Source organism: Thunnus maccoyii, chromosome 22 (genome assembly GCF_910596095.1).
Source record: "Thunnus maccoyii chromosome 22, fThuMac1.1, whole genome shotgun sequence".
Taxonomy (NCBI): Eukaryota; Metazoa; Chordata; class Actinopteri; order Scombriformes; family Scombridae; genus Thunnus; species Thunnus maccoyii.
Window position 1 is genome coordinate 17,643,760 of NC_056554.1, and position 23,109 is coordinate 17,666,868.

Consider the following 23,109-nt stretch of genomic DNA (forward strand, 5'->3'; position numbering starts at 1 on the left):
GCAAAATGAGCCACTGTCTTTTGTACATTCACATAATTAGTCAGGGTAATTAGTGCTTCACTTTGACACATTTTTACAGCTATTGAGCGAACAAACTAAAAGCCTATCTGTCGCCTACCATTAGATGTTGAGGGGTAAACGCTGCTGAAGGAGAGAGAAAACATTTATTATTGTCCAAGCCATTTGTTCTGTACATTAGACTTGTTTTTACCACTAAGTCAAGTAAGAAATAAAGTAAATTGATGAGTAAAATTACAGGAAATTACTCATTTTACGAGCTTTGATGTTTTTATGACTTTGTCTTTAAAACATCAAAACGATATTTTTTAAAAACTCCCATCACAAGTTGGGAGAGTCAAGGTGAAGTCTTCAAATTGCTTGTTTTTGTTAGACCAGTAGTCCAAAAACTCAAATATACTCAAGTTACAAGGACTAAAAGGAGAAAATTCTCAAATTTTTACATTCAAAAAGCTGGAAACTGAAAATGTCTTAATAAATGACTTAAACAATTTATAAATTATAAAAAAAAATAAATAAAAAAAAAACTGCTGGGGATTCATTTTCTGTCAATCGATTAAACGGCTAAAATAACAGTTTTCTTTCTGAGGATGCAATGGATCACCTGCTCCTCTGGCGAATAACCTCTTCCAGAGTCTCCATTTCAAGACAGACAGAGAGAGTGGATGTCTGAGTGGAGGTGAGGTCATGATAGAGGAAATAACAGCCGTGTTGAAAATGAGAAGAAGAGCAGGCTAAGCCGCTGAGTGATGGACGACAGAGGATCTGAGGAGACAAGAGGCCGAAGTGATACGCTGAGAGACAGAGAGAGAAAGCAGGCTTTACTAAGCTGCTCTTTTATTCGTGTGTATGTGTGTGTGTATCTTTTTGGAGAGCCGAGGTGATCTACGTACGCCCGTCTAACGGCGTGGGAAGCGGCACGGGAGATTTGAGGAGAAGGGGGTGGGGTGAGCAAAGGCTTGGCTCAGAGAGGAGACGAGGGGAGCTTTGGCTCCTCTCTGGGTCTCCATGGTGGCTGCTGTTTTGCACTCTTTCTCTCCAGACATTTGTCGCTCATTTTGCTCTCTCATTTTCCGCTCTCTGACTCTGTTTAGTCCAGCAGACCTAGCAACAGACCCCCACCTAAAAAAAAGAAAAACCCTGATTTTCAGACTGGCTGCAGGACTGTGGATGTGTTTAGAATAGAAGTTGTGAGCTGCAGTGTGTCTGAGAGGTTAAGTTAGTTCTGTTTCTTGTTGACATGAACCACAAACCTAATTTGCTTCCAAACACTGAAGCAAGATAATACACCTAAAATACTTCTTCCTTTTAAAGCTCGTAGTCACATACTGCAACATACTGAAGCATTTATTGACCTATTTTGCTATGCATAATATGATCTGATGATCCTTAATGGTCTCCATGTGGAAATTGGGTTAAAGCTGCCTTACAAGGAATTTTATAAGAAACTTAAGTATGAAATCTAATAACAACATGCAACAATAGAGGCAATAACAGAATATAAACAAATTGTGGGATAACTAATCATATTAACATGCAGACAAAAAGTCTAGTGCATGTAAGCAGAGTAGATTACAGTTAGTTGTACTTATTAATTACGGAAATTACTATTGTTCAGTTCAAATTTTAGACATATTTTACACTTTTTAATGTTAAAGTGCTGCTCTTCTTAACCAAAGAAGAGGAAAAAAGAACATAATTGGGATAGACAGAGCAGTGGTGTGGCTCAAGCTCTTTTTTTTTTTTTATATCACTGATTAATCTTTGTTTACCAGTCTGGCACTCCTGGATAAGGCTTTTGATTAATGAGGTTGTCGTGAGTTTTGTTTTGTTTTTCTCAAGGGACTAATGTTTGGGGGCATCATTTTCGCTTAACTCTTTCATTACGCGCACCTCGTGAAGCTTTTTCCGACTTTGCAGAAGGGCTGTACAAGTAAATTTCACTCTAGTTAACCATCTACAGCATCCAACAACTTAGCTGAATGTCTTTTCACATAAACGTAAGAAATGGGTGTCAGGAGCTTTTTTTAGTAATGGGAATTTTTGACCAAGTTGTCCCGTAAATGAAGGAGCTCTGGGAATTGAACTCAGGTACTAAATCAGGAACTTAAAATCCCAAATAGCACATTCCTGTTTTCCACAGCACCTCAAGATCCTTGCATGGCTTTGTTTGAGATGTTATTTCTGCACACAAAGAGACAGCAACACAGAGTCATTGCAGAGTTTTCCATAGTTTGCAACAAAAGTGGCTACAAATTAATGTTTTAATTAATGTGCTCTCGTCTCTGCTGTGAAAAAAAAGGAGATATACTGTAAAGACAAGTACTGGTATTGAAGGCAAAACACTAGAAACAAAATACTATAATTGTGGATTTCAGCCTGTCAAAGGACACTCTTTACAACCTCCAAATCTTATAAGGCCTGAACTCAGCTGTATTGTAGAAAGCATGCAGTGAAAAGTTGGATCTCTGCACTTTCTGCTACATCTGTTCATTTTTATGTGTATACCGTCCATATGATGCAGTACTGAATTGTAAAAAAGAAATCCAGCCCCAGTGGATAATCTGTATGTAGAGCTGCACTTCACTGTGTTTCATATGAAACTGACGTAGCGGTACCCAGGTGTGACAGCAGCAAAGTACTGCAGACTAACATGATTTGCTTCAGGATGGAGAACAGATAAGGTCCTGAGAGTGTTTATGTCCTCAACACCTGGTCCTTCTCACTGTGTGTTTGTATGTGTGTGTCTGTGTGTCCGCAGGGTGATAAATATGTGTGTCAGAGGCGAATGCATGCTTGCACATTTTGCTGTTGCCAAGTGAGAACCAGAAATCTCTAGAGACTTTGTTTTGGAATTGCAAAAACTACCCGACCCTCCCTGCTGAATTTGTTTTCCTCTTTCCTTTCTTGGTTAGACATTTCTGCATAAGAGAGCGAACATTAGACTCTGCATAAGAGAGTGAACATTAGACTTATATTCATCAGATGATCAGAGACATGACTCCAAGTGAATGCTAATATTACTCTACATCTGCTAGATGAGTAAATAGGCAACTGCCTGCCAACACCTTCACCATGGTATCTTTATAAGGTGATTATATGACAGTATGTCATGGTTGTGTTTGCAGCTTGTTGCACTGCCCCCAAGTGGCCAAAATATCAATTAATGCATGTTTGAATGTGGAAAAAAGGGTATAAAAAGTTGTTTTTGTGAACAGCTAACAATGGGGCTGGCTGGTATAATCAAATTTGTACAACTAAAGCCCTTTTTGGTCTGCTTTTAATTACAGTTTGCATGGCATCAATAATTGTGACACCAGTATACTGTATAAACATGTTATCAAGATATAATACCAATGAAAGTATATTGGGTCAAGTTTTAACCTGTGACAGTTACTGTACACAGTAGCCCACTGAGCCTCCAAACAACTGTCTTTTTAAAATGATCCCATGGGCTTTAAAGGGATTTAAAAACCATGTAGGAATGAAATATGAAGTCCTCCACCCCCTCCGTATTTCATCTCATAGGTCGTATTGCTTCTCACCACCCTCTCAAGTTGTGCCTCAACGTACCTCGACATCAACAAACGCATGTGCCCCGAATGCCACCGGTTTAACCTTTCAGCATTTCAGCCTTCAGCCTACATTCTCAATATAGGTGACCTCAATGCTCAGTGCCCTACTTTTGCATACTATTTATGTGTCTGGGTGTGTTTATCTGTGTGTCTGGGTGCGCCTATTCGTTCACGGCTGCAAATACTGGAGGCAGCAGAAAGAGAGACCAAATAAAAGACCGGAGTCTGCCAGCAGAACTGTTTGCCCTTTCCTTTTCACTTGCTGTTATGTGGAGAAAATGAAGGAAGGAGAGACAGAAAGAGGATGGGAGAAATTAGACAAAGACCCGCAGTGAGACACAAAACGAGGAGCGATGACTGGGAGAAATCGAGAGAGAGACGCGAATGAAAAGTCAGCAGCGTGACAAAAGATGGATGGAGAGAGACGGGGAGGAGTGCAGAGCTGTGAGAAAGAGATTAGAATAAAGAGGGAGAGGTCAGTTGGAGACAAAGCGAGAGGAAGTTTTCTTGTTTGACATCAGCTCTGTGAACAACAATCTAGTGGTTGATTAAAGACAAATACAGGTGCGATTTGAGGTTAAAGCCCTTTTACTTCTGGCTAAGTCGAGTATTTTCTTGTAATTTTCTAGTCTATGAAAGATGTTTTTCTTACAAGAATAAATTCTAACAAAAGGATTTTTCTGATGGCAGGAATACAAGCTTTGATATTGTATCTCCAATTATCCTGGCAAGCAAGTCTGCTGGCACAAACCACACGAATTGAAGATACTCTATCCTCTTGGCTGGGCAGTCTCTTTCTTTATAGAAATACATTGCTGTTGGCTGAGCTGTTTATAAATGTGTACTGAACTGAAATTCTGTAGGTTTGGTTGCTGTACTGACCTTGTTGGAACCCGTGCGGATGGTCAGTGTCATCTAAATGCGTCTTTTAACAAACAACAACCTCAGTCATTGCTGCAGTGCATTTGTTCAATATCTTCAGCAAGTTCTCGGCCTTGATTCTCTGCAGATTGATAACGTGTAATTTGGTACTTGGATATCAAAAGCAGTAGGGAAGGAAAATGATCAAATCTGCTGACAGAAAGAGTTTTCAGTGGCTGCAGGGTTTGGCAATATAGATACAACTTTCTATTGTGATAAAATTTCATGTTGCAAGATTGATATATTGTTGTTTTCCAGAAATCCAACTGAGAAACAGTTCATAGATAAAATCACCAGATGGCAATTATAACTTTTGGCTCATCCAGTAAATTAAACACCTTGTAAAATCAAGGTACTATCATATTGATGCAAAAATTATGTAATGTAATTCAAATATTGCCAACACCGACCACAACATCCCAATAGACAGTGGTGTTAAGCATGCTATGGATAGCAGTTTGGCATGCACAAGAAGTGCCAAATGCTTGTATGCATAGGATCTTGTATCTTGTATCACCACAATCGAGTCAAGTGTCAAGGGGTTTGCATTACAGAACGATTACAGCATCACATACAACTACGGAGAGCCTCGAGGGCAAGATGTGTCAGTCAGTCACTGCCTACACTGCTTAAAGCAAGCAAACATTGCCACACAGTACTCGAGAGAGTTTGTTTTGATCACTGGCAAGTACTCTGGTAATATATCAAAGGCAAGTCGGTGGAAGAAGGCCAGAGCTTTTGTCAGTGTTGGACTCTGAGCAAAAGGCTGTGGCTATTACCTGGAAGCAGTACACATCAGTGCAGACCCAGGACAATCTGAACTCAAAAAAAGCTCAGTAAAAAAGATTTGTTCATTCATTTTTTGCTAGCACTAAGTTTGGTAATATATTAAAGAGATAGCTTTCTTTGTATAAACAGCATAGCAAGATTTCTGTCAGATTATACATTTCTTGTGTCTCATGGTATTTATCGTCATAATTTTTAAAAACATTGTAGGAAATCCACAGCAAAAGCTTCTTTATTGTTTAATTTCCAAATGCCCCCCCCCCCCCCCCCCCAAGATTGGGAAACTCATCACTCATCATCACTTTTTTCAAGGCTGTAAGGCACAATACATAAGGACTTGATACATTTTAATGAATTATTAATAACCATCAAAAAGCCATTAGTTACAATGAATGAACCCTTTATTAAGAATTATGTTTGACTTAATGATTCTGTTGGTGTAGGCTGCAGTGCTCACACTCACTTGCAAAATTCACCTTCACCATATAATCACAACCTCACGTTCTATGTTTATCAGTATGAAAACATCTGCTTCAGTCACATCCAAGCATCATCATCCAGCCGCAGCAGCAGCAGCAGCAGCAGCAGCAGCCAATCCTTCTCTGGCTTTTCCATGAAACACCACCAGACCTGCGGGTCACAGTCTTAACGTAGCTCAAGTCAGCCTCTTGAGAGTTCAGTGTGGCTGCTGGCAGCCTGAATCCAGAGCAACTGCGCGGTGACATTGCTTTGCATCAAAGGACGAAGAGATGGAGCCAGTGTGACAGAGCAAGAGGGAGGAGGAGGAGGAGGAGGAGGAGGAGGAGGAGGAGGAGGAGGAGGAGGAGAGAAAGGGGGAGGAATGACAGGGAGGATTGACGAAAACAGGTTGTGATATGTTGGAATTAGACAGCCTGCTAACAGTGGACGGATGAAATGCCATTGCTTTGCATGTTTATGAATGTGCATAAAACAAGCTTGGATTAATTTAACTGGAACAATTATCCGACATAGCCTGATATCTGAGACATGGAATCTGTTCAGTGCAACAGATGACCTGAACAACTGTTGTCTGACAGCTGAAATGTGGAAGCAGAGTAGAGGCAAATGAGAAGCAAGGCGTGCTTTTTCATTTTATTCTCTTTTTCTCAGCTAGCAACATGTTCTCTTCCTCATTTTTTTCAGTACCCGACCCCCCGGCTTACTCTTTATGCAAATCTGTCTTTTTCTCTCTCCATCTCGCTGTTTCTCTTTCCATGGTGACAGACGGTGCCTCCTGTGCAGTTTAGCAGTTATTACACGCTCTAGAACACACTAACTCAGAGAGAGGCAAAGGCAGAGATGAAGAAAGATGGTGTTATAGCATCGGGAAACCGCGGATACGAGAGTGTGTGGAAAGAGAGCAGATTAAATATAATGTTTGAGTTACGTGAGACCCGTATCAATGCTGCTTAATGCACAATGTTGTCATGTGACTGCTGTTTCTTCCACCTTGTCTGTCTGCAGGCTTTGGTTGAAGATATTATAGCATGCTCATATCATTGACCACTCAATATTCAGTTGAGGTTGTGAATACAAAAGTAAATAAATTATTGTAAAGTGCTCCCACCATACTTTGTTAAAAGCCTGTAGATTTGATTTAACCAATGAGAGCATTACCAAATTCTACATCTTCATAAAATGCAATAATTTAAGCGGTGTGAAACATTTGTAGAAGTTTCCTTTAGCATTTTTGTGTCTTTCAGCTCATTGTTTTGGTTTTACAGCCGGCAACTTTACTGTTTTTGGTTCAGTCTCATTACTTTCATCACTCCTTTGCAGTCACGGCAGGCAGCTGTGAAAAAGCTATAAACAGACCATGCGCTATTCGACTAGAACCGATGAGAAAGACAAATGAGCAACTAGCTGGTGATCCCAGTGGGGCATTAGCCACTAAAGAGCTATATATTTCCCTAAGGAGTTGTTCATAGCAAAACTGTGCTAAAAGGAGAGTTAATACTGGACTTACATTCATCATGTGGACAGAAACATGCCTCCAAGTGAATTTTAATGCTGTTCCTTGTTGGCTGGAGGTGTGAACTGTTTGCTAGCACATTCCTCATAAGGTGATAATATATCAATGTTATATTTACAGCTTATTGGGCTACTCCCATTGGCGAACAAAATCAATTAATGCAGGTTTAAGTCATTTATTCAGCAAAAATGTCAAATATTTTCTGGTTCCAACTTTTTTAGACTAAAAAATGTATTGGTTAATTGAAAAAAAGACAAAATAATTGATAGTGAAAGTAATCGTAACTTACAGCTTTATTCTATTAGGGGTTTGTATTATGCATTGTATTATGTATTATATAATATGGACAAATAGTCTGGACATAAAGTCTGTTTTTCAGTAAACCTTTTTTTGTCTGCTTTTCTCACTTCCTGTTGCAGCAGAACCTTCCTTTCACAACATCCAAATGAAGTAATACCAGAAATGTATTAATATAGAGAAAAAAGCACATAAATTAATTTACTCCACTGTCATGTCAGGACACACCAGACCTATAAAAATAGTGGGGGGAGGAGCTGTGGCTCACCAATCTACTCTATCAATAAATAAATAATAATAATAATAAACTTTATTTATGTAGTACTTTTCTTTATAGTGTTATAAAGTGCTTTACAAAAAGGAAAAAAACAGGGAAGGGCAGTAAAATGAGAATAAAGCCAAAGGACATGAGCACAGAGAAAATAAAGACAATACTCTTTGTCCTAGTAATAAGCAGTGTTTTGTACCAATTGGAGGCAGTGGAAGGAGCCCTGGCTGATACCCAAGAAAAGATTGTTGCAATAATCAAGCCGAGAATAGATAAAAGCATGTATAACTTTTTGTAAATCAGCAACTGATTTAACCTAATTCAACCTAATTTTAGAGATTATCTTGATGACTTCACAACACTTTTGACTTGATCGTCAAAACAGAGGTTAGCATCAAATATCACCACTAGATTCCTAGCAGCCGGCTTAATATTCGACAGACCACCAAGATTAGCACCAAAAGAGCTGATGAAATTTGGGGGAATGAACAGAATGACCTCAGACTTATCATCATTAAATTTAAGAAAATTTTGGGACCTCCAAGATTTAATAAGAGGAAAGTTGTAAGATTTGCTAGGCTGCTAGGATCTGTGGGTTTTAATGGCAAATATAACTTGGTGTCGTCAGCATAAAAATGGAAAAAAACACAGTGATTCTGAATAACCTGGCTGAAAGGCGGCATGTATATAGAGAACAGAAGGGGGCCGAGAATGGAGCCTTGAGGTACACCACAACTCAACTGAGCAATTGAGGAGTAATTACCCAGAGCAACAGAAAAGGTTCTGTTGGAGAGGTATGAGCTTAATAAGCTAGGAGCCAAACCTTTAAGGCCTACCCAAGTTTCCAAGTGATGTAAGGGGATACTGATGATCAACTCTGTCAAAAGCTGCAATTAAATCTAAAAGAACTCAAATCGAACAGTCACCTCTGTCAGCAGTCAGCAGTAAGTCATTGGTAACCTTAACAGGAGCTGTCTCAGTACTATAAAGTGATCTAAAACCAGACTGGAAACAGTTAAAAACTATTATTATTCATAAAAGATATCAGTTGAGTCGAGATTACTTTCTCCAGAACCTTAGATAAAAAGACAATTTGGAGATCGGTCTGTAGTTACTTAAGGACACGTGGTCCAAATTAGGTTTCTTTAGCAGTGGGTGAACAATAGCATGCTTAAAACTGTTTGGAAAGAACCTGAAGCCAGAGAGTTGTTAAAAAATATGCATAATAATAGGGCCAACAGTGGAAAAGTACCTTCTTGAGCAGTTTAGTGGGGATGATGTCTGAGATGCAGGAGGAGGAGTTCCTATGGGAGACTGTACTCTCTAACAATGAAAATCTTAGGGGTCGAAACTGGTAAAAAGAGGCAGAATTAAGATGGAAAATAGAAAGAATGCAAGGGTCAGGTTGGATTTGGGATACTGATACTCTCCACCTTATTAACAAAATGAGCAAGAAATTTTTCAGACAGCTCTGTGAGGTACAGAAAAGGAAGTAGAGGGACCACCAATAACTGAAGCAATTACCCTAAAGAGAACTTTAGGATTGTGGTTATTTATGGATGTTAATTCAGAGAAATAGACCGATTTTGCATCCTTAACTGCTTTCTGATGAAATAACATTTGGTTTTTAAGGGTGTTACATGCTATTTTGGACTTGTTTATCTTCCATTGTTGTTTTATAAGGGCTTGAGTATGATCGTTCAGCTAGGGGAGGTTATTTGATTTTTGTTTCCTAATTTTAAACAGTGCAATTTGGTTGTAGATGGATAGGCACTGATTGTTAAATGAATTTAACAGAGCATCTGGATTGAGAAGAAATATAGTGGAATTAAAAGAGGATGAATTAAAAGCATCACACAATTTAGCTGCAGAACCAGCGTTGAGAGTGCAAGAATGTGTTGTAATGTGGAGACAAGGAATAGAAAGCTGTAGTGGAACAGCTTTATAGTCAGTTACCAGAATATCAACCAAATTAAGACATTCGAGAGAGAAACCAGGTGAGAGTGCCAAGTCTAAAATGTGACCTTAGAATGTGTGGCCCCTTTAACAAATTGAATGAGGTTAAATATTTTATCAACACTTGGCAAACTGGATAAAACCTCAGGAGCTTTGTCAGCAGTGTGACGGACAGTGGAGCAAGGAAAATAGCACATTCACCCTGACATTTTTGATTATGGAGTCACCTAAGATTAAGGTTGTGGGCTGACTGGGGGATTGGGAGGACTCTGGAGCCCCATTAGGCCTTCTGGAGTGCCAGGTGAGGTTGCAGTAGTGAGGGGGAGCTTGATTAACTGTCATCCAGAGTGGTCAGGTTTAAGGCTACATGTCAACAAGCAGCTCCCTGGGCCTGAGGCCCATTGAGCAAGAGTCATTGAGCAAGATACTGAAGTTTTTCTAGCTCTAGATGTGATATTGTGCTCCTAAACTTGACTACCAGCATTTGGTGTCAAGATGGGCAGTCAAAACACATTGTTAGGTGACAGCGTACTGTAAATATGCTGTTTATTTGTGAGCAGTTACAGTATATTCACATACATTACAGAAAGAAATATTAGAATGATGGGATAAATGACTTAGAAACCAGATCAAAAGTAATCACAAACTGTGGAGATGATCTTTCAGAGTTACTTTAGGCTTGTGTGGTGTTTTCTGGTGTTAAATATTTCAAAGCATTTTCATTGGTTAGCAATGAATTTCATGCTCAATATCTCCAAACTTTACTCCACCGAGATAATCCCAAATTTGCAAAATCTTAATCTATCTTTTGTTTTTGTAACTCAACTGCACTACGAATCCTGTTTAAATATTTGTGACATTACAAAAGCTTTTTCCACTGAGAAAATGTCAGCCACTTGAATACAGATTGATTTCATTTTATTCACATTTGACCCACAAACTCTCTATTTCTCCCGTCATTCATTTCAGTCACCAAGGATTTAGTAAACCCAAGTGAAGAGTAAATACATGACTGTGTGTGTGTGTGCGCATGTGTGAGTAGGCAGTGCAAGTGTATTTGCATTGGTGCATGTGTGAATGTGTTAGATGTTAAGGGGCATATTAACTGCAGTGGAGTCACCAAAGTCCACGGCAAAGCCACAGTGCAGAAACAGGCTTGATAAGGCTGCTAGAGGGGACAGTGAGGAAGAGGCAACAATCAGGCTCAAAAGTTTTTGTATTTGTTTCATTTTTATTGCCATTTGTAGGCGGGATTTTCAGTATTACTGTTGCTTTGTAAAAGATTCTGAAGCATTTCAGAGATTTCGTTGATTAAATGATTATGAAACAAGGATTCGACTGACAAATTCGCCTTGATTAATCATAAAAGTCAAGCAAAAATGCCAAACATTGCCTGGTGTCAGCTTTTTCAAATGTGAGAATTTGCTGCCTTTATCTCTTTCAGGGTTTTGGATTGTTCGTTGGCATTTTCCTCTATTTTCTGACATTTTATAAATAAATAACAATAATTCAGTCAATGTCAGTACATTTATGTTTAAGTTTTAATCATTTTGGCTCAGCTCATGTGATTCTCTGGAAGAAAACTGAGCAAGACATCGCAACATCGACTCTCAATGAGCTCACGAATCCCCAAGCAGAGCCTGAGATACACAACATTCGATGAACATGAGTATTACAAGTATTTGCATTCAACTGAATACTAACAGGGTGAAACTAGTGAGGTGGAGGGAGGTAAATTTTTGAAAGTAGTCTGCTCAGCATTGCTTCATGAAGGCAGAATGATCATCATATATTTATATGGATCATCTAGTGTCAGAGAAAGGATGACTGGCCGTTATATGAAGCATGTAAGTATAAGACAACTTCATGCCTGTCTGAACCATTCAACAGATTAACTGATTATAAAAATAATAGTTGCAGCTAAAATGGATTTGGAGGAATTTGGTGGACAGATATCTGTTGGCCCAAAGAGCAGTTGATTAAATTTTGGCTGTAATCTCGCTGTAGGATTTCTGCCATTAGATGATTAACTTTTTTTGTTTTTAGCCACAACTACTCACTCAGAATTGTTACACACCAGCTCTGTGTTGAAGTCCATCATCCAGGATCAGCAGCATGGCATTCAGGTGTTATTTTTTTCTGAAAGAGATAAAAAAAATAGATGATGGAGATAAATGAGGGAAAGCTACACTGGAACATACAATATGTGCAAGACTAATAAAGAGATGTGTGTAGGGGGAGGGCAGCAGAGAGATGGATGGAATGAATATAGTGTGTGTGTGTGTGTGTGTGTGTATGTGTCGGTGGGGGTTGCTTTGGTGACTAATCATTTCCGTTTGAGACCCAGAGAGACACAGGCCCCCTGGGGCAGCAGTCCATTTTCTGATGAGTGCACACATGCACGTTGACACACAGAAACAGACACACGCACACACACACACACCACATCGCCTTGTTCCCCCTGTGATGTAATGCCTGATACAGTCATTGGTTTATGAGAGCATGAACTGTGCACACACACACACACACACACACACACAACAAGTGATGTCAAAAGATCCCATATTTCAGGTTGAAATGTGGGAATAACACTGTCAGGTGGACACAATAACATATGTGCTTGATATTCTCTTTCAGCCTTAAGAAAACCAAAAAGTAAAAATATTGCTGTATGGCAACTGTGATTCTCAGTGGCGTTTAATAGCTGAGCACATCAGGGGGGTTGTACAATAAGCAGGCAAGAAATACATGATATAATTACAAAGAAATTATACAAAGGTAAATGCAAGTTTTACAAAACAGGGCAAAAGGACAATGAAAAGTAGCAGCAGGCAGCCTGAAAAACAGTAGGATAGAGAATAAATGAGATTAATAACAATGCAAAACTGATGTTTCTGTATGTAGATGTGCATTTGTCCAGAGATTTGTTGCTGAAACCTGTTGCAAACCACAATTCTACATTGACTTGTGGGTGGATTTGGAGGGAAAAAAATCTAAAGCTCTTTTCAAATACAGCATCAACAGGCTCAATAATGGATTCTCCAACTCATTCATAGTCTGTCCTGTGTACCTCATGCTGGCATTAAGGATAATTGTATCCTCCAGCTTCCATTGGTTTGCTGTTTTAATTCAAGTCGAGTTGTAATTTAAAAATCAAATCATCACAATATAATGAGTAAATAAAGCTTCTCCAAACTGTAGCAAATGGCTTGAGTGTTTTATTTGAGCGTTTTGAATACCTCATGAGGGAAATACCACAGTATGTCTTATCTTCAGATCAGATCTGACAGTGACTCCATATTAGCATGCAATCGATTTATCATTTTGAGACATTTTTTAAGAAAAAATGACAATCTCTGCTTGTTCCAGCTCCGTAAATGTGAATATTTTCTGGTGTCTTTATTCTTCTGCAATAGTAAACTGAAGGTCTTCAGGTTGTGGACTGTTGGTCAGGACAAAGTAAGGCATTTGAGGATGGATCTTGTGCTTTTGGAAACAGTGGTTGATGCTTTTCAACATTTTCTGACTATTTTATAGACCAAACAACTAATCCATTAATCTAGAAAATAATGAACAGATTAATCAATAATGAAAATAATTGTTAGTTGCTTAAACGACACAACTACTTAAACTTAACAATGATTTTTTCTATCTTACATTTTCTACTTGGACTAAATTTCCATCCATTTATTTGTGACATTTGTCACATCCTGAATGGACTTCTGGTTGGTTTTTGGACTCTTTTTGTTTTTGTTCTTTTGAATTCTTTGGTTGTTATTATCTATCAGATGCCCTCAGACTTTTTCTGTTTTGTGTTGAACTTTGAGGGACTTTCTGGCATTTGGGTTGCCTTTATTGGTCGGACTGTGCTTATTGTGTTTTTGGTTTTTTGATTTCCCTGTGTTTTCTCCTCCTGTGTTCATGTGCTCCTCCTCTCGCCTGCCCTGCGTTACCCTCTTTAGCCCCGCCCTGCTCTGTGTCTTCCCCACACCTGCCCTGTATCAGTCTCGTCAGCCCTGCCCTGCTCCCTGTGTTTCCCTTAGCCAATCACTCCTAGCCTGCTCTTGTGCCTAGTCACCTGTTCCTTGTCTGACTGCTCTAGTTCCTGTTTTATTTTGAAATGTTTTCTCCTTGTGTTTTGTTATCTTTACTTAATTTACCTGTGTTTTCCTGCCTTTATTTATTGCCTCATGTGTTTCACCTGTGTCTTGTTTCACTCACCTGTGTTTAGTTCGTAATCAGACCCTGTGTATTTATTGTCCAGTTTTCAGTTCAGGCTTTGTTGAGTTGTCTGTGTTTGTTCTGTGTTTCTACTCAGTGTCTCCAGTGACTTTTGGTATTGTTTCATTAAAAATTCTGCATTGTATCCAGCCTGCCTGCCATCTCTTGCTTTTGGGTCCACCTGCTCCGCTCACCCATGTGAAAAAATGTCTGTCTGACTTCAAATACTGACCTGCAGGGTACACACAAATAAATAATAAAGTAATCTACAGGATATTTTGGAACAGGGGTGGAGGAGCTTTTTAACATGTAAAGCAGTAGCGTAGGCAGGAATCACAGTGTGGTTGGGCACAGAGAAAATCAGGTGGGCCCGTCCCAGACTAATCACACTTAAAAGGTTCTGAAACACACACTGTATGTTAACCAAAAGAGGCCATTACAACTATACTTGCCTGAATGCACAGCCACCAAGACGAACATTAACAGCATCGCATAGCCTGGCATGATGGCCACATATTCACATACACACAGCTGACATACGCAACAGTGCAGCATATGGATAGAGATACACCAGTGCCAACATGCTCATAACGCTAAAAATGACACCTTAACATAGCCTGACACGGCGGCTACATACCATAAACCACAAATATGCAACACGCACACACACACACACACAGATGGCAGATGTAACAACATCAGCATAAAATCCAATTGTACACCCAACAAAAACTATAAAAAATGAATGATAATATTGAAATAGGCTACAACAGTCTGAAGTTGTAAATTAGCTTACTTTTGAAGATTACAGCAGGAGACGACAGGGCTTGGTGTTGAACACTGAAATTATTTCATTGTTAACGATTCAGTCAGTTCTCTTTCAAAGGAGAGCAGGGACAAAGAGTTCAGTCTGTATGTCATCATTGATGCCCTGATGCAAGTTTTTATCTGACTGACAGTTGAATAGAGTCTTTCAACAGTACAGCTTGTCGCTGCTGAATTAGCAGCCACATACGTGTCGTTACTATTTGGCACTTGTTGAGGAGAAACTGGCGCAAGAGGAGGTGTCTGGGTCGAGAATGAATTCTCTTCCTCCTGCTCCTCACGACATCTTTTTGAGACAAACTTAGGGAAACTGCCTTGTTTCACCATGTTTTATTATCTTAATCTACATTAAAAGCAGCTAGCTAGCGGACAGAAGGCTTCTGTTCCTCTGTGCAATGCGCGGCGTGGGCTGTACACTGAGTGAAGGAGGAGGGGCTGCTCGCAATCTGGCATCTGCGAAATGCACTGCCACCCAAAAATTCTGACCTATCAACATCATCATATGGTAAACAAGAAACAAGAATTGTTTTACTTTTATTGGTCACATTGTCACATTTGAAACAGTACTGCTATTCACTGGATGATCCAGCAAAAAAGGAAGCCGGAAGCCTTCTGATTGGGCCCACTCACGGCTATGTGCCAGATGTAAAGACTGGCATATTTTCACTGGAAACTAGTTTGAAGGTTAAAGGTTTGAATTCTCAGACCTGTGGAGAAATCAATATGGGAAAGCGATAATTAACTCACCTGTCCCTCTCTGAACTACCACCTTTGTGATGTTTTTTTTTTTAAACTCCCAGCTGCTCTGTCGCATTCATAATAACACACACTGTGGTTGTATGATGTTGCTTTTATCTGAGGAAGGTTAGCCGAGCATGCTGCTCATTTTCAGAAGCCTTCACCCCTGCAAACTGCCTAGTACAAAGTCTATTGTGTGATGGACTTTTTTCCTATCACCTCATTCTTATTGGGTACTTGTTTGTCACAGACCCCTCAGGTGGTTGTCATTTGTCACAGTCTTCATCTTGTCATGTCTCCATCTGTGTCTCAAATTTTTTTAGCCACTTTCATCTTTCTTCATAGTTTATCATCACACCTGTCTTTTTTCTTCTCTGACGCACTAGTGTTATATTTCTGTTCATTATTTACATTAATTTGAGTACAAACATACAGAAATACTTTCTTTTGAAGCTCTTCCTTTCTCCATCCCATAATCCTTTCCTGCTCATCTCTCCTGGCGCTAATAACTAATTAACTTTCAGAAGGTCCCACAGCCCAAACAAAGTCCCAGAGGAAAACTGCTTCACACAGTATTTAATCACTTGGTGTGTGTGTGTGTGTGTGTGTATTCAGCACATCTATGCCCACATTGCAGTGTCAAGTGTTTGTCTGAAGATGACAGTAAAACTAAGATGTATTCATTGTTATAATAGAGAGATCAGAACAAACTGAAGAAGCTACAACAGGCAACTGATTTTCATACTTGGGTCTCTTTTACCTGCACAGGACGTGAAACCATGACAACGGAAATGCAGGAGATCGCCATCACAGAGGACAAGCCTTTACTCACGGGTCAGGCTGATTCCACCAAGGTCAGAGAAGATAAAACACACACACACAAATATGCACACACATGTATCTAAGCATGGAGAAAAATACATGAGCACACAAGTACATTAAATGTATGGTTGTCAGTGTATTGCACTTGATCTGAAATCTGAAAGAGTGTATGGGTATGTGTGTGTATGTGTGTGTGTGTGTGTATGTGTCCCTAGAGACAGGAAAACAAGTGTTGGGTTGCTTGTGTGTGTATGTGAGACAGTTGTAGAGAGAGTGAGTGTATTAGCGTTTGTGTTCTTGCTGTGCATATGCCCATGAATGTATGTGTGTGTGCTTTTGAGTCTGAGCAAAGCCTACATGTGACAACATGTGTTTCAAGCGCATGTGTGCACAACTGTGTGTGTGTGTTTGTTCACAGCTGCAGCGCTGGCTGAGATCTGCCAGGGTTGACGTCAAAGCTCTGAGGCAGCTCATCTGCTTTGCTGAGCTGATGTTGCAGTGCTGCAGAGCAGTTTGTTGCTCACTGCTGACACCCGGTGGCATAAGAGGAAACTACAGCACTAAAACAAAAACAACACAGTTACAGTTTTACATAGAAGTACAAGGTTTTTATGTATTTAATTGACATCTAGAAGTGGACAGGTACAGGTGTAGTGAAAATCTTTCATATTTGAAGCTGGACCATTTTTAAACTTAATGTTATGGTTTTCAAAAGGTTTCCTGAAAAGTCCCAAAAGTCCAACAATTGTTCTGTACAGATTAAACAAATAAGATTGAACACTGGGTTAATTAGTGAGTTTTAGAAGTCCTGATATGCGTATTTCTGAACTTCAGACAGAACCATGCTGGCTGCTTCCCCCTGCTTCCGGTCTTTGTGCTAAGCTACGCTAATCACCTCCTGGTTCTAGCTCCATTTAAGCTACAAACATTAGAGTGGTATCGATCGACTCATCTAACTCTGCAAGAATGCAAATAAGTGTATTTCTCAAAAAGTTGGAACTATTCTTTTGACTGTAACACAGCTTTAAAGATCAAGAAAATACATTTAAGATATTTTTTTATATTACAATAACTAAATTCCACATGATATTTATAATAACTGCACTGCCTAAATGTGAAAATGATGCAGTAACTGAAGAATATAAAACAACTAGAACAGAACTAGAGATTTGGTGTGTGGCCAAACTTAATGTTAATGAGCCATGAAAATCACCAAAATTTGGTGTTCTGAGGTTTTGAGAAACACCACATTGAGAAATGCTGATTACAACGTGATCCACAGTGAATGGTGATTCTGAGTGGTTAATAATGAAAATTTGGCAGTTTCAGGTTATATGCAAACCTCCATCGTTCACTGCACCCTCCTGCATACATTTACATGCATTTAACATCTGTCCTGCACCACTGAACACATGCTCAACTCAACAATTGGATTTTAATATGATTTCTCTGGACTGAAGAAATGACCTTCATAATCAAGCCATGGCTGTCTCTTCAACCACAAAGCCTCCAAGACTCCATTTTCTCCTCGGTGGCAACTCATTTATTAGAGGGGTAAATGGATCCAAGGTTGCAAATGAACAACCCCATTAAAACCACGGAAGACTTCCTCCATATGATCCCCAACATCCCATCAGCACCTGGTCCTCTACAGAGGCTCCCAGCTGCTTTATCAGGAGTTTAATACCACCTATCCTGCCTGTGTGGGTGTTCATTAGGAAGCAAGGCCAACTTAACAGAAAGGGCTATGAAAGAAAAAAACCTGGGAATTTTCTCTCATATATGCCTTTTAATTTCATTTACCCACTCTAAAAAAAAGAAAAGAAGGAAAAGTCAATTTTATGTTCACCTTTCATGTCAGATTCTTTGAGAACATTTGACAAAATGACACAAAATGGCCCAAATCACACAATTAAGACATTTTATGAAAATGATTAGGTCTATGATAATTTATAAAGCCCTGTACACCTTTACATCTGTATTTTTCATGGATATAGATGTGATTTGGTGTTTTTAGAAATGAATATATTCTCTAAAACCATGTGCACCCACAATCCGAACCAAGACTAAGAGTGATATCTCGACTCTTATTCATTTGTTCTAATAAGACTTTTTCTCTCATTTCTCATAGGATGCTGAACTGGCAGCCAGGATACTCCTGGACCAAGGACAGGTAAGACTATTCAGATGGATGTTCAATTTCTTTTGAGAAGAAGAAGCTCTGATTCTTATCCAAGCCTTTCTATCTTCAAATGTCTTAAATCTACTATATACTGTACACACTACGTATTATGACTAGATGGTATATCTTAAACTATATCTTTTTGTATATTTTACATTTTGGACAGAAACATTCATGGTTTGTAATTTTCTTATGATGAGAATTTAAAAGTTATACACATATCTGGGCTAGAAAATTTGGTAATTGGTATTTTATAAGTCCTTTAATTTTATAACAAATTTTTTGATGAAATTTGCAGGTATTTAACGGTGAATTTCCAGGACATTTTACAGGAAAGGTAGTGCAATTTGGTAGAAATTATAAAACGGAAAAAGAGTTGTTGCACACTCATTATATTTGGGTTCCTAGTTATTCATTTGCAATCATTCTTGATAAATGACACCCTTAACAATCCATTAACTGACAGAAAATACTTTGTTACCAAATTACATAACCCTTTCAAAGAAATGTCCTAAGAATGAAACAGTTACACAGCAGCCACTTTTAGGAAATACATATGAAACTACAACTTAACCAACTTAACTTTCCTCCCCATTTTTCTCATAAATTGTACCACATTTCACCACCTTTTCTGTAAATTGTCTGAAAATGAATTGTTAAATACCTGCAAATTACCTCAGGAAATTAGTATAAAATTAAGGGACCTTTAATATAAAGTATTACCCGAAAGTTTTTATTGAGTGTAGTTACCAACAGTTAAGGAGAAGTGCAAAAAATACATATATGCATGTTATTTCAACAGAGTCATGGGTAAGGTTAAATATTGTAGCAGTGAATTCAGCAATATTTTAGTGTTTGGAACATGCTGATCATATAAATGGAGAGTGGAGTGCACTATGCTGCAGGAGAGGTAGTAATTTTATTTTACTTTATTTTTTCAATGTGAAAATAGGTAAATGCTTGAATCCATTGTAACCATTGTGAATTCATGTTGACCTCAGCCTCTGTTCTCTGTCAAGGAGCAAACTACAAACTGTTATAGATGCCTTTCAAGCTTTTAGGGTGTGAGCACTTATCAAAAGATAGATTCACTTTAACATTAGTGCATTTCTATCTTGAAGGCCCTGGTATGAAACCACAAAAGTTGTGTTTGAAAGTGTTAATGGTATTGACATTAATTGAAAAGGGATTAGAATTTAAAAAAAACACAAATCTGCAGGAAAGACGGCACCCCTGCATATGTTTCACTTGATACAGGCACAAAGATTTAACAACATTCATCCCAAAATGTAAATATCAGGCTCAAAAGTTGTTGGATAAAGTATTTCTGTTGCCCTCTCCAGGAGCAGAGTATTGAGACCCCTCATGGCGTTCTGCATGTGACCCTCCACGGCACACGAACCACCCGCAGGCCTGCTATCCTCACCTTCCACGATGTGGGTCTGGACAGTGAGTAGCTCTCTCTCAGCCTTGTCACACAATCTTCAACTTGTTCAATGACTTCTGCTCACTTTCCACGTTCTCTTGTCTCTTTGGCAGGTAAGAGCTGCTTCTCCACTTTGTTTAAGTTTGAGGAGATGCAGGAGATTGTCAAGAATTTCACCTTGATTCATGTTGATGCTCCTGGGCAGGAGGAGGGTGCTGCTGCCTACCCCACAGGGTACGACATTCACTGTATATGTGTGTGTTAGCATGCTCATATCCCCCTATCATCCTGCAATAACCTTTCTTCTTTTTAAATAAACTTCTCAGAAATGGAAACAATCTTCTGTACTAGGCTTAAACCTAATCTCTGCCAAAAATACTTAACATTTCCATCTCTCACATCTCCCGCCTCTCTAATACACTCTTGTCAGAGGTTTTAAGAAAATCCTGCTTTTTCTTTTTACTCTGCGCCTCTTATTTCTTCACCCTGCACATCTCCATCACTTCTCTTCCTTGCGTGATTATTTTAGTGACTCAGGAGGATTTTGTTGCATGTCACAGCATCATGACTGTGACCCTTATCGCCTGATGGTGATTCTGGAAATTGAAGCTTATTCTCTCTTTGATCTCATTTGAAATCCTTGTGGGTAAAAATGTCAGCCACTGTATGTGCTTAAGATGGATAATCAGCAAAACATTATTATCATGTATCATGAGATTTTTCCAATCATTACAAGTAGTTTGGTGAGATCTTAGGGTCAGAAAACATAGGGTACCCAAGAGAAAATCTTGTGGCAGTCAATTGGATGTTAATATGCATGTCTGTTTTTTCATATTACAATAGTTCATTAGATTAAGATCATTTGTGTTTCCTGTCGTAGTTACCAGTATCCCTCCATGGACACCATCGCAGAGATGATCCCTGCCGTCCTGCAGTTTTTCAAGTGAGTTAACCACATTTGGATGTAAATGCAAGCAGAATTTCATTTGCCACATGCACACAGAAAGTCATTAAATCTCTGTACATATGCAAGAATGTCTTATCTTGTTGTTTCCTAAGTCATATTGCATACAAATGTAGAGTAACATCAGTTATACCACTTGCTAAATTGACTCAGAATTTATTTATTTATATAAAGTAAGATCATATTTTCTTCACTGAACCAAAATTACAGCTCAGTTTCTTATTGTTTGGATTGATTCAATAAGATACTTCCATGCTGCCAGTCAGGAAACATTCTAGTAAAAAATGAACAGAACTTTGGCCATCAAATATAAAGGTCTGAGGTCCACTGAGGTCGAACTCAGCCACTGAGATTTCTACTTCAAAGAAATGCTTGTACAACTAAAACTACATTTTCCTTAATATAAGTGTTAAGTGTTATTTTGAGTGTATGTTTGTGCATGTATCTTTATACTCTATGTGTGATATTAACATAGAGATTTTCTCTGGCAGCTTCCGTACTGTGATCGGAGTGGGTGTGGGAGCAGGCGCGTACATCCTCTCCAAGTTCACAGTGAGTGTCTTCTTTTTTGGGGTAGCATCATGACAGTAGTTGTCAATACTACGTATAGTTGTGTTTATCAAACAGACATGAAACATAGCCATGTATACCCATACTTGTGACATTTTAGGGGCATTAAATAATCCATGACCTTAATCAACATCTCTAGTGGTCCACAAAAGGCCCCTCCTCCCCTTTCCTGTCCCCTTGAGTGACAGTGGCCCATAATTGACATAAACAATCATATATCATATAATATTGCTAATGAGAACAGCGCATCATGTAGTGAAGACAAAGCAAAATCCTATGATAATAATACTGCTCTAATAATTTAATTTAACTGATCAGTTAAAAATGCAAGTATGTTGGGAGCACTTACTGCTTATTTAAGTGTTATGTGCTTCATTTACAAAAAAAAAATTTTCTATTAGATTTTATTCATCTACATATGTCTGTTTTTTAAATAACCTGTGTAGGAATGTATGCACTCAAATAGCTTTATGATTTTATGGGGGAATTATGAGTTATTATTGTGCACAACTCCGACATGACATTATTTGTCCAGCGACATAACTTATAACTTATATTAGAGTAGGTATAATAATAGGGAAATAGTCCTTCTTGTTGGCCACACAAGAGGTCAATTAGAATTATGATTGTTATCAATCTTGAATTATGATTTTGTCTTTTAAGGTTAAGTGACTGAGATCCAAGCACAAGAAAACACCAACAAGTTCACTTTAATTACATACACATTTATTACTAATACTACACCTACAAGTGCTAAACAGTACAACGTTTTACAAACGAGACACAAGAGGGAAAGGGAAACTGGTACACAAGGCTATGGCTAGTAAATAATTCAAGTGCATGATGCAGAGTTATCTGTTGGGTAGTTGGTATGAGAGACCTGATAAACAGATGACATGACTGAGAAGCAGTGAGTCAAATCAATGGTACAGCAGCTTAGTTTGCCAGTTGAGGTTACAAATTATGAAAGCACCAGGGTTTAAGCAAGTTGATGAAGGTGTTGTATGAATACTTGCTTGCCTGGGGTGGTTTCTTGTGGAGAATGGAGTCCGATGTGCTGGGGTAAGAAGCTGGAGTCTGGATCTTGTAATGATGAGTGAGTTGGCTGGTCCGGAGTTGAAAAGTTCCCATTGGAAGAGAGTTCCTGGTTCATGCTCTCCTTGGCTTGATCGATGGCCAGTCCCAAGGGTTACAGAGATCTGGCGGAGCAGAGTCAGGCCCCTCCTGTCCACAGACAGGCAGGTTCAACTCCTGAATATGGTTACTCCATTAACCAAAGTATTTACAATTTAGCAACTGCATGATTCTTAATTTTGCATTTTTGATAGTAGCTTTAGCATTCTGAAAGTGAATGATGATGGAACTAAGTTAGTGGTACGTTTCTTGGCTTAAAGGCAGTGGAATAAAAGTCTAACCAAAGTACATAACAACACATATTGTGTACACACACATAGGAACATACCATGTTAATTGTACTTGGAAGAAATCTAAAACTACATTTGTAAGTCCATGGGTTTTACAGTCCTCTGTTCTCCTTGATCTCACTG

At 38.8% G+C, this 23,109-nt stretch overlaps 1 protein-coding gene and 1 long non-coding RNA gene across 3 annotated transcripts in view; one reads left to right on the forward strand and one right to left on the reverse strand.

Moving 5' to 3' along the window:
* Positions 1-23,109, forward strand: part of ndrg2 (NDRG family member 2) — a 42,498-nt gene that overhangs the window by 13,405 nt on the left and 5,984 nt on the right. For both annotated transcript variants that reach the window (XM_042401149.1, XM_042401150.1), the window contains exons 2-7: positions 16,367-16,452; positions 18,552-18,593; positions 19,946-20,051; positions 20,142-20,262; positions 20,909-20,971; positions 21,484-21,544. In XM_042401149.1, the coding sequence (XP_042257083.1) occupies positions 16,378-16,452; positions 18,552-18,593; positions 19,946-20,051; positions 20,142-20,262; positions 20,909-20,971; positions 21,484-21,544 (468 nt within the window). In that variant the 5' untranslated portion in view covers positions 16,367-16,377. The remainder of the gene's footprint in view (positions 1-16,366; positions 16,453-18,551; positions 18,594-19,945; positions 20,052-20,141; positions 20,263-20,908; positions 20,972-21,483; positions 21,545-23,109) is intronic.
* LOC121889298 lies at positions 5,722-15,237 on the reverse strand. Its single transcript, XR_006093493.1, has 3 exons — positions 14,832-15,237; positions 11,875-11,953; positions 5,722-6,027 (listed from the first exon to the last, which is right to left on the reverse strand). It is a non-coding gene; the product is annotated as an uncharacterized LOC121889298 (long non-coding RNA).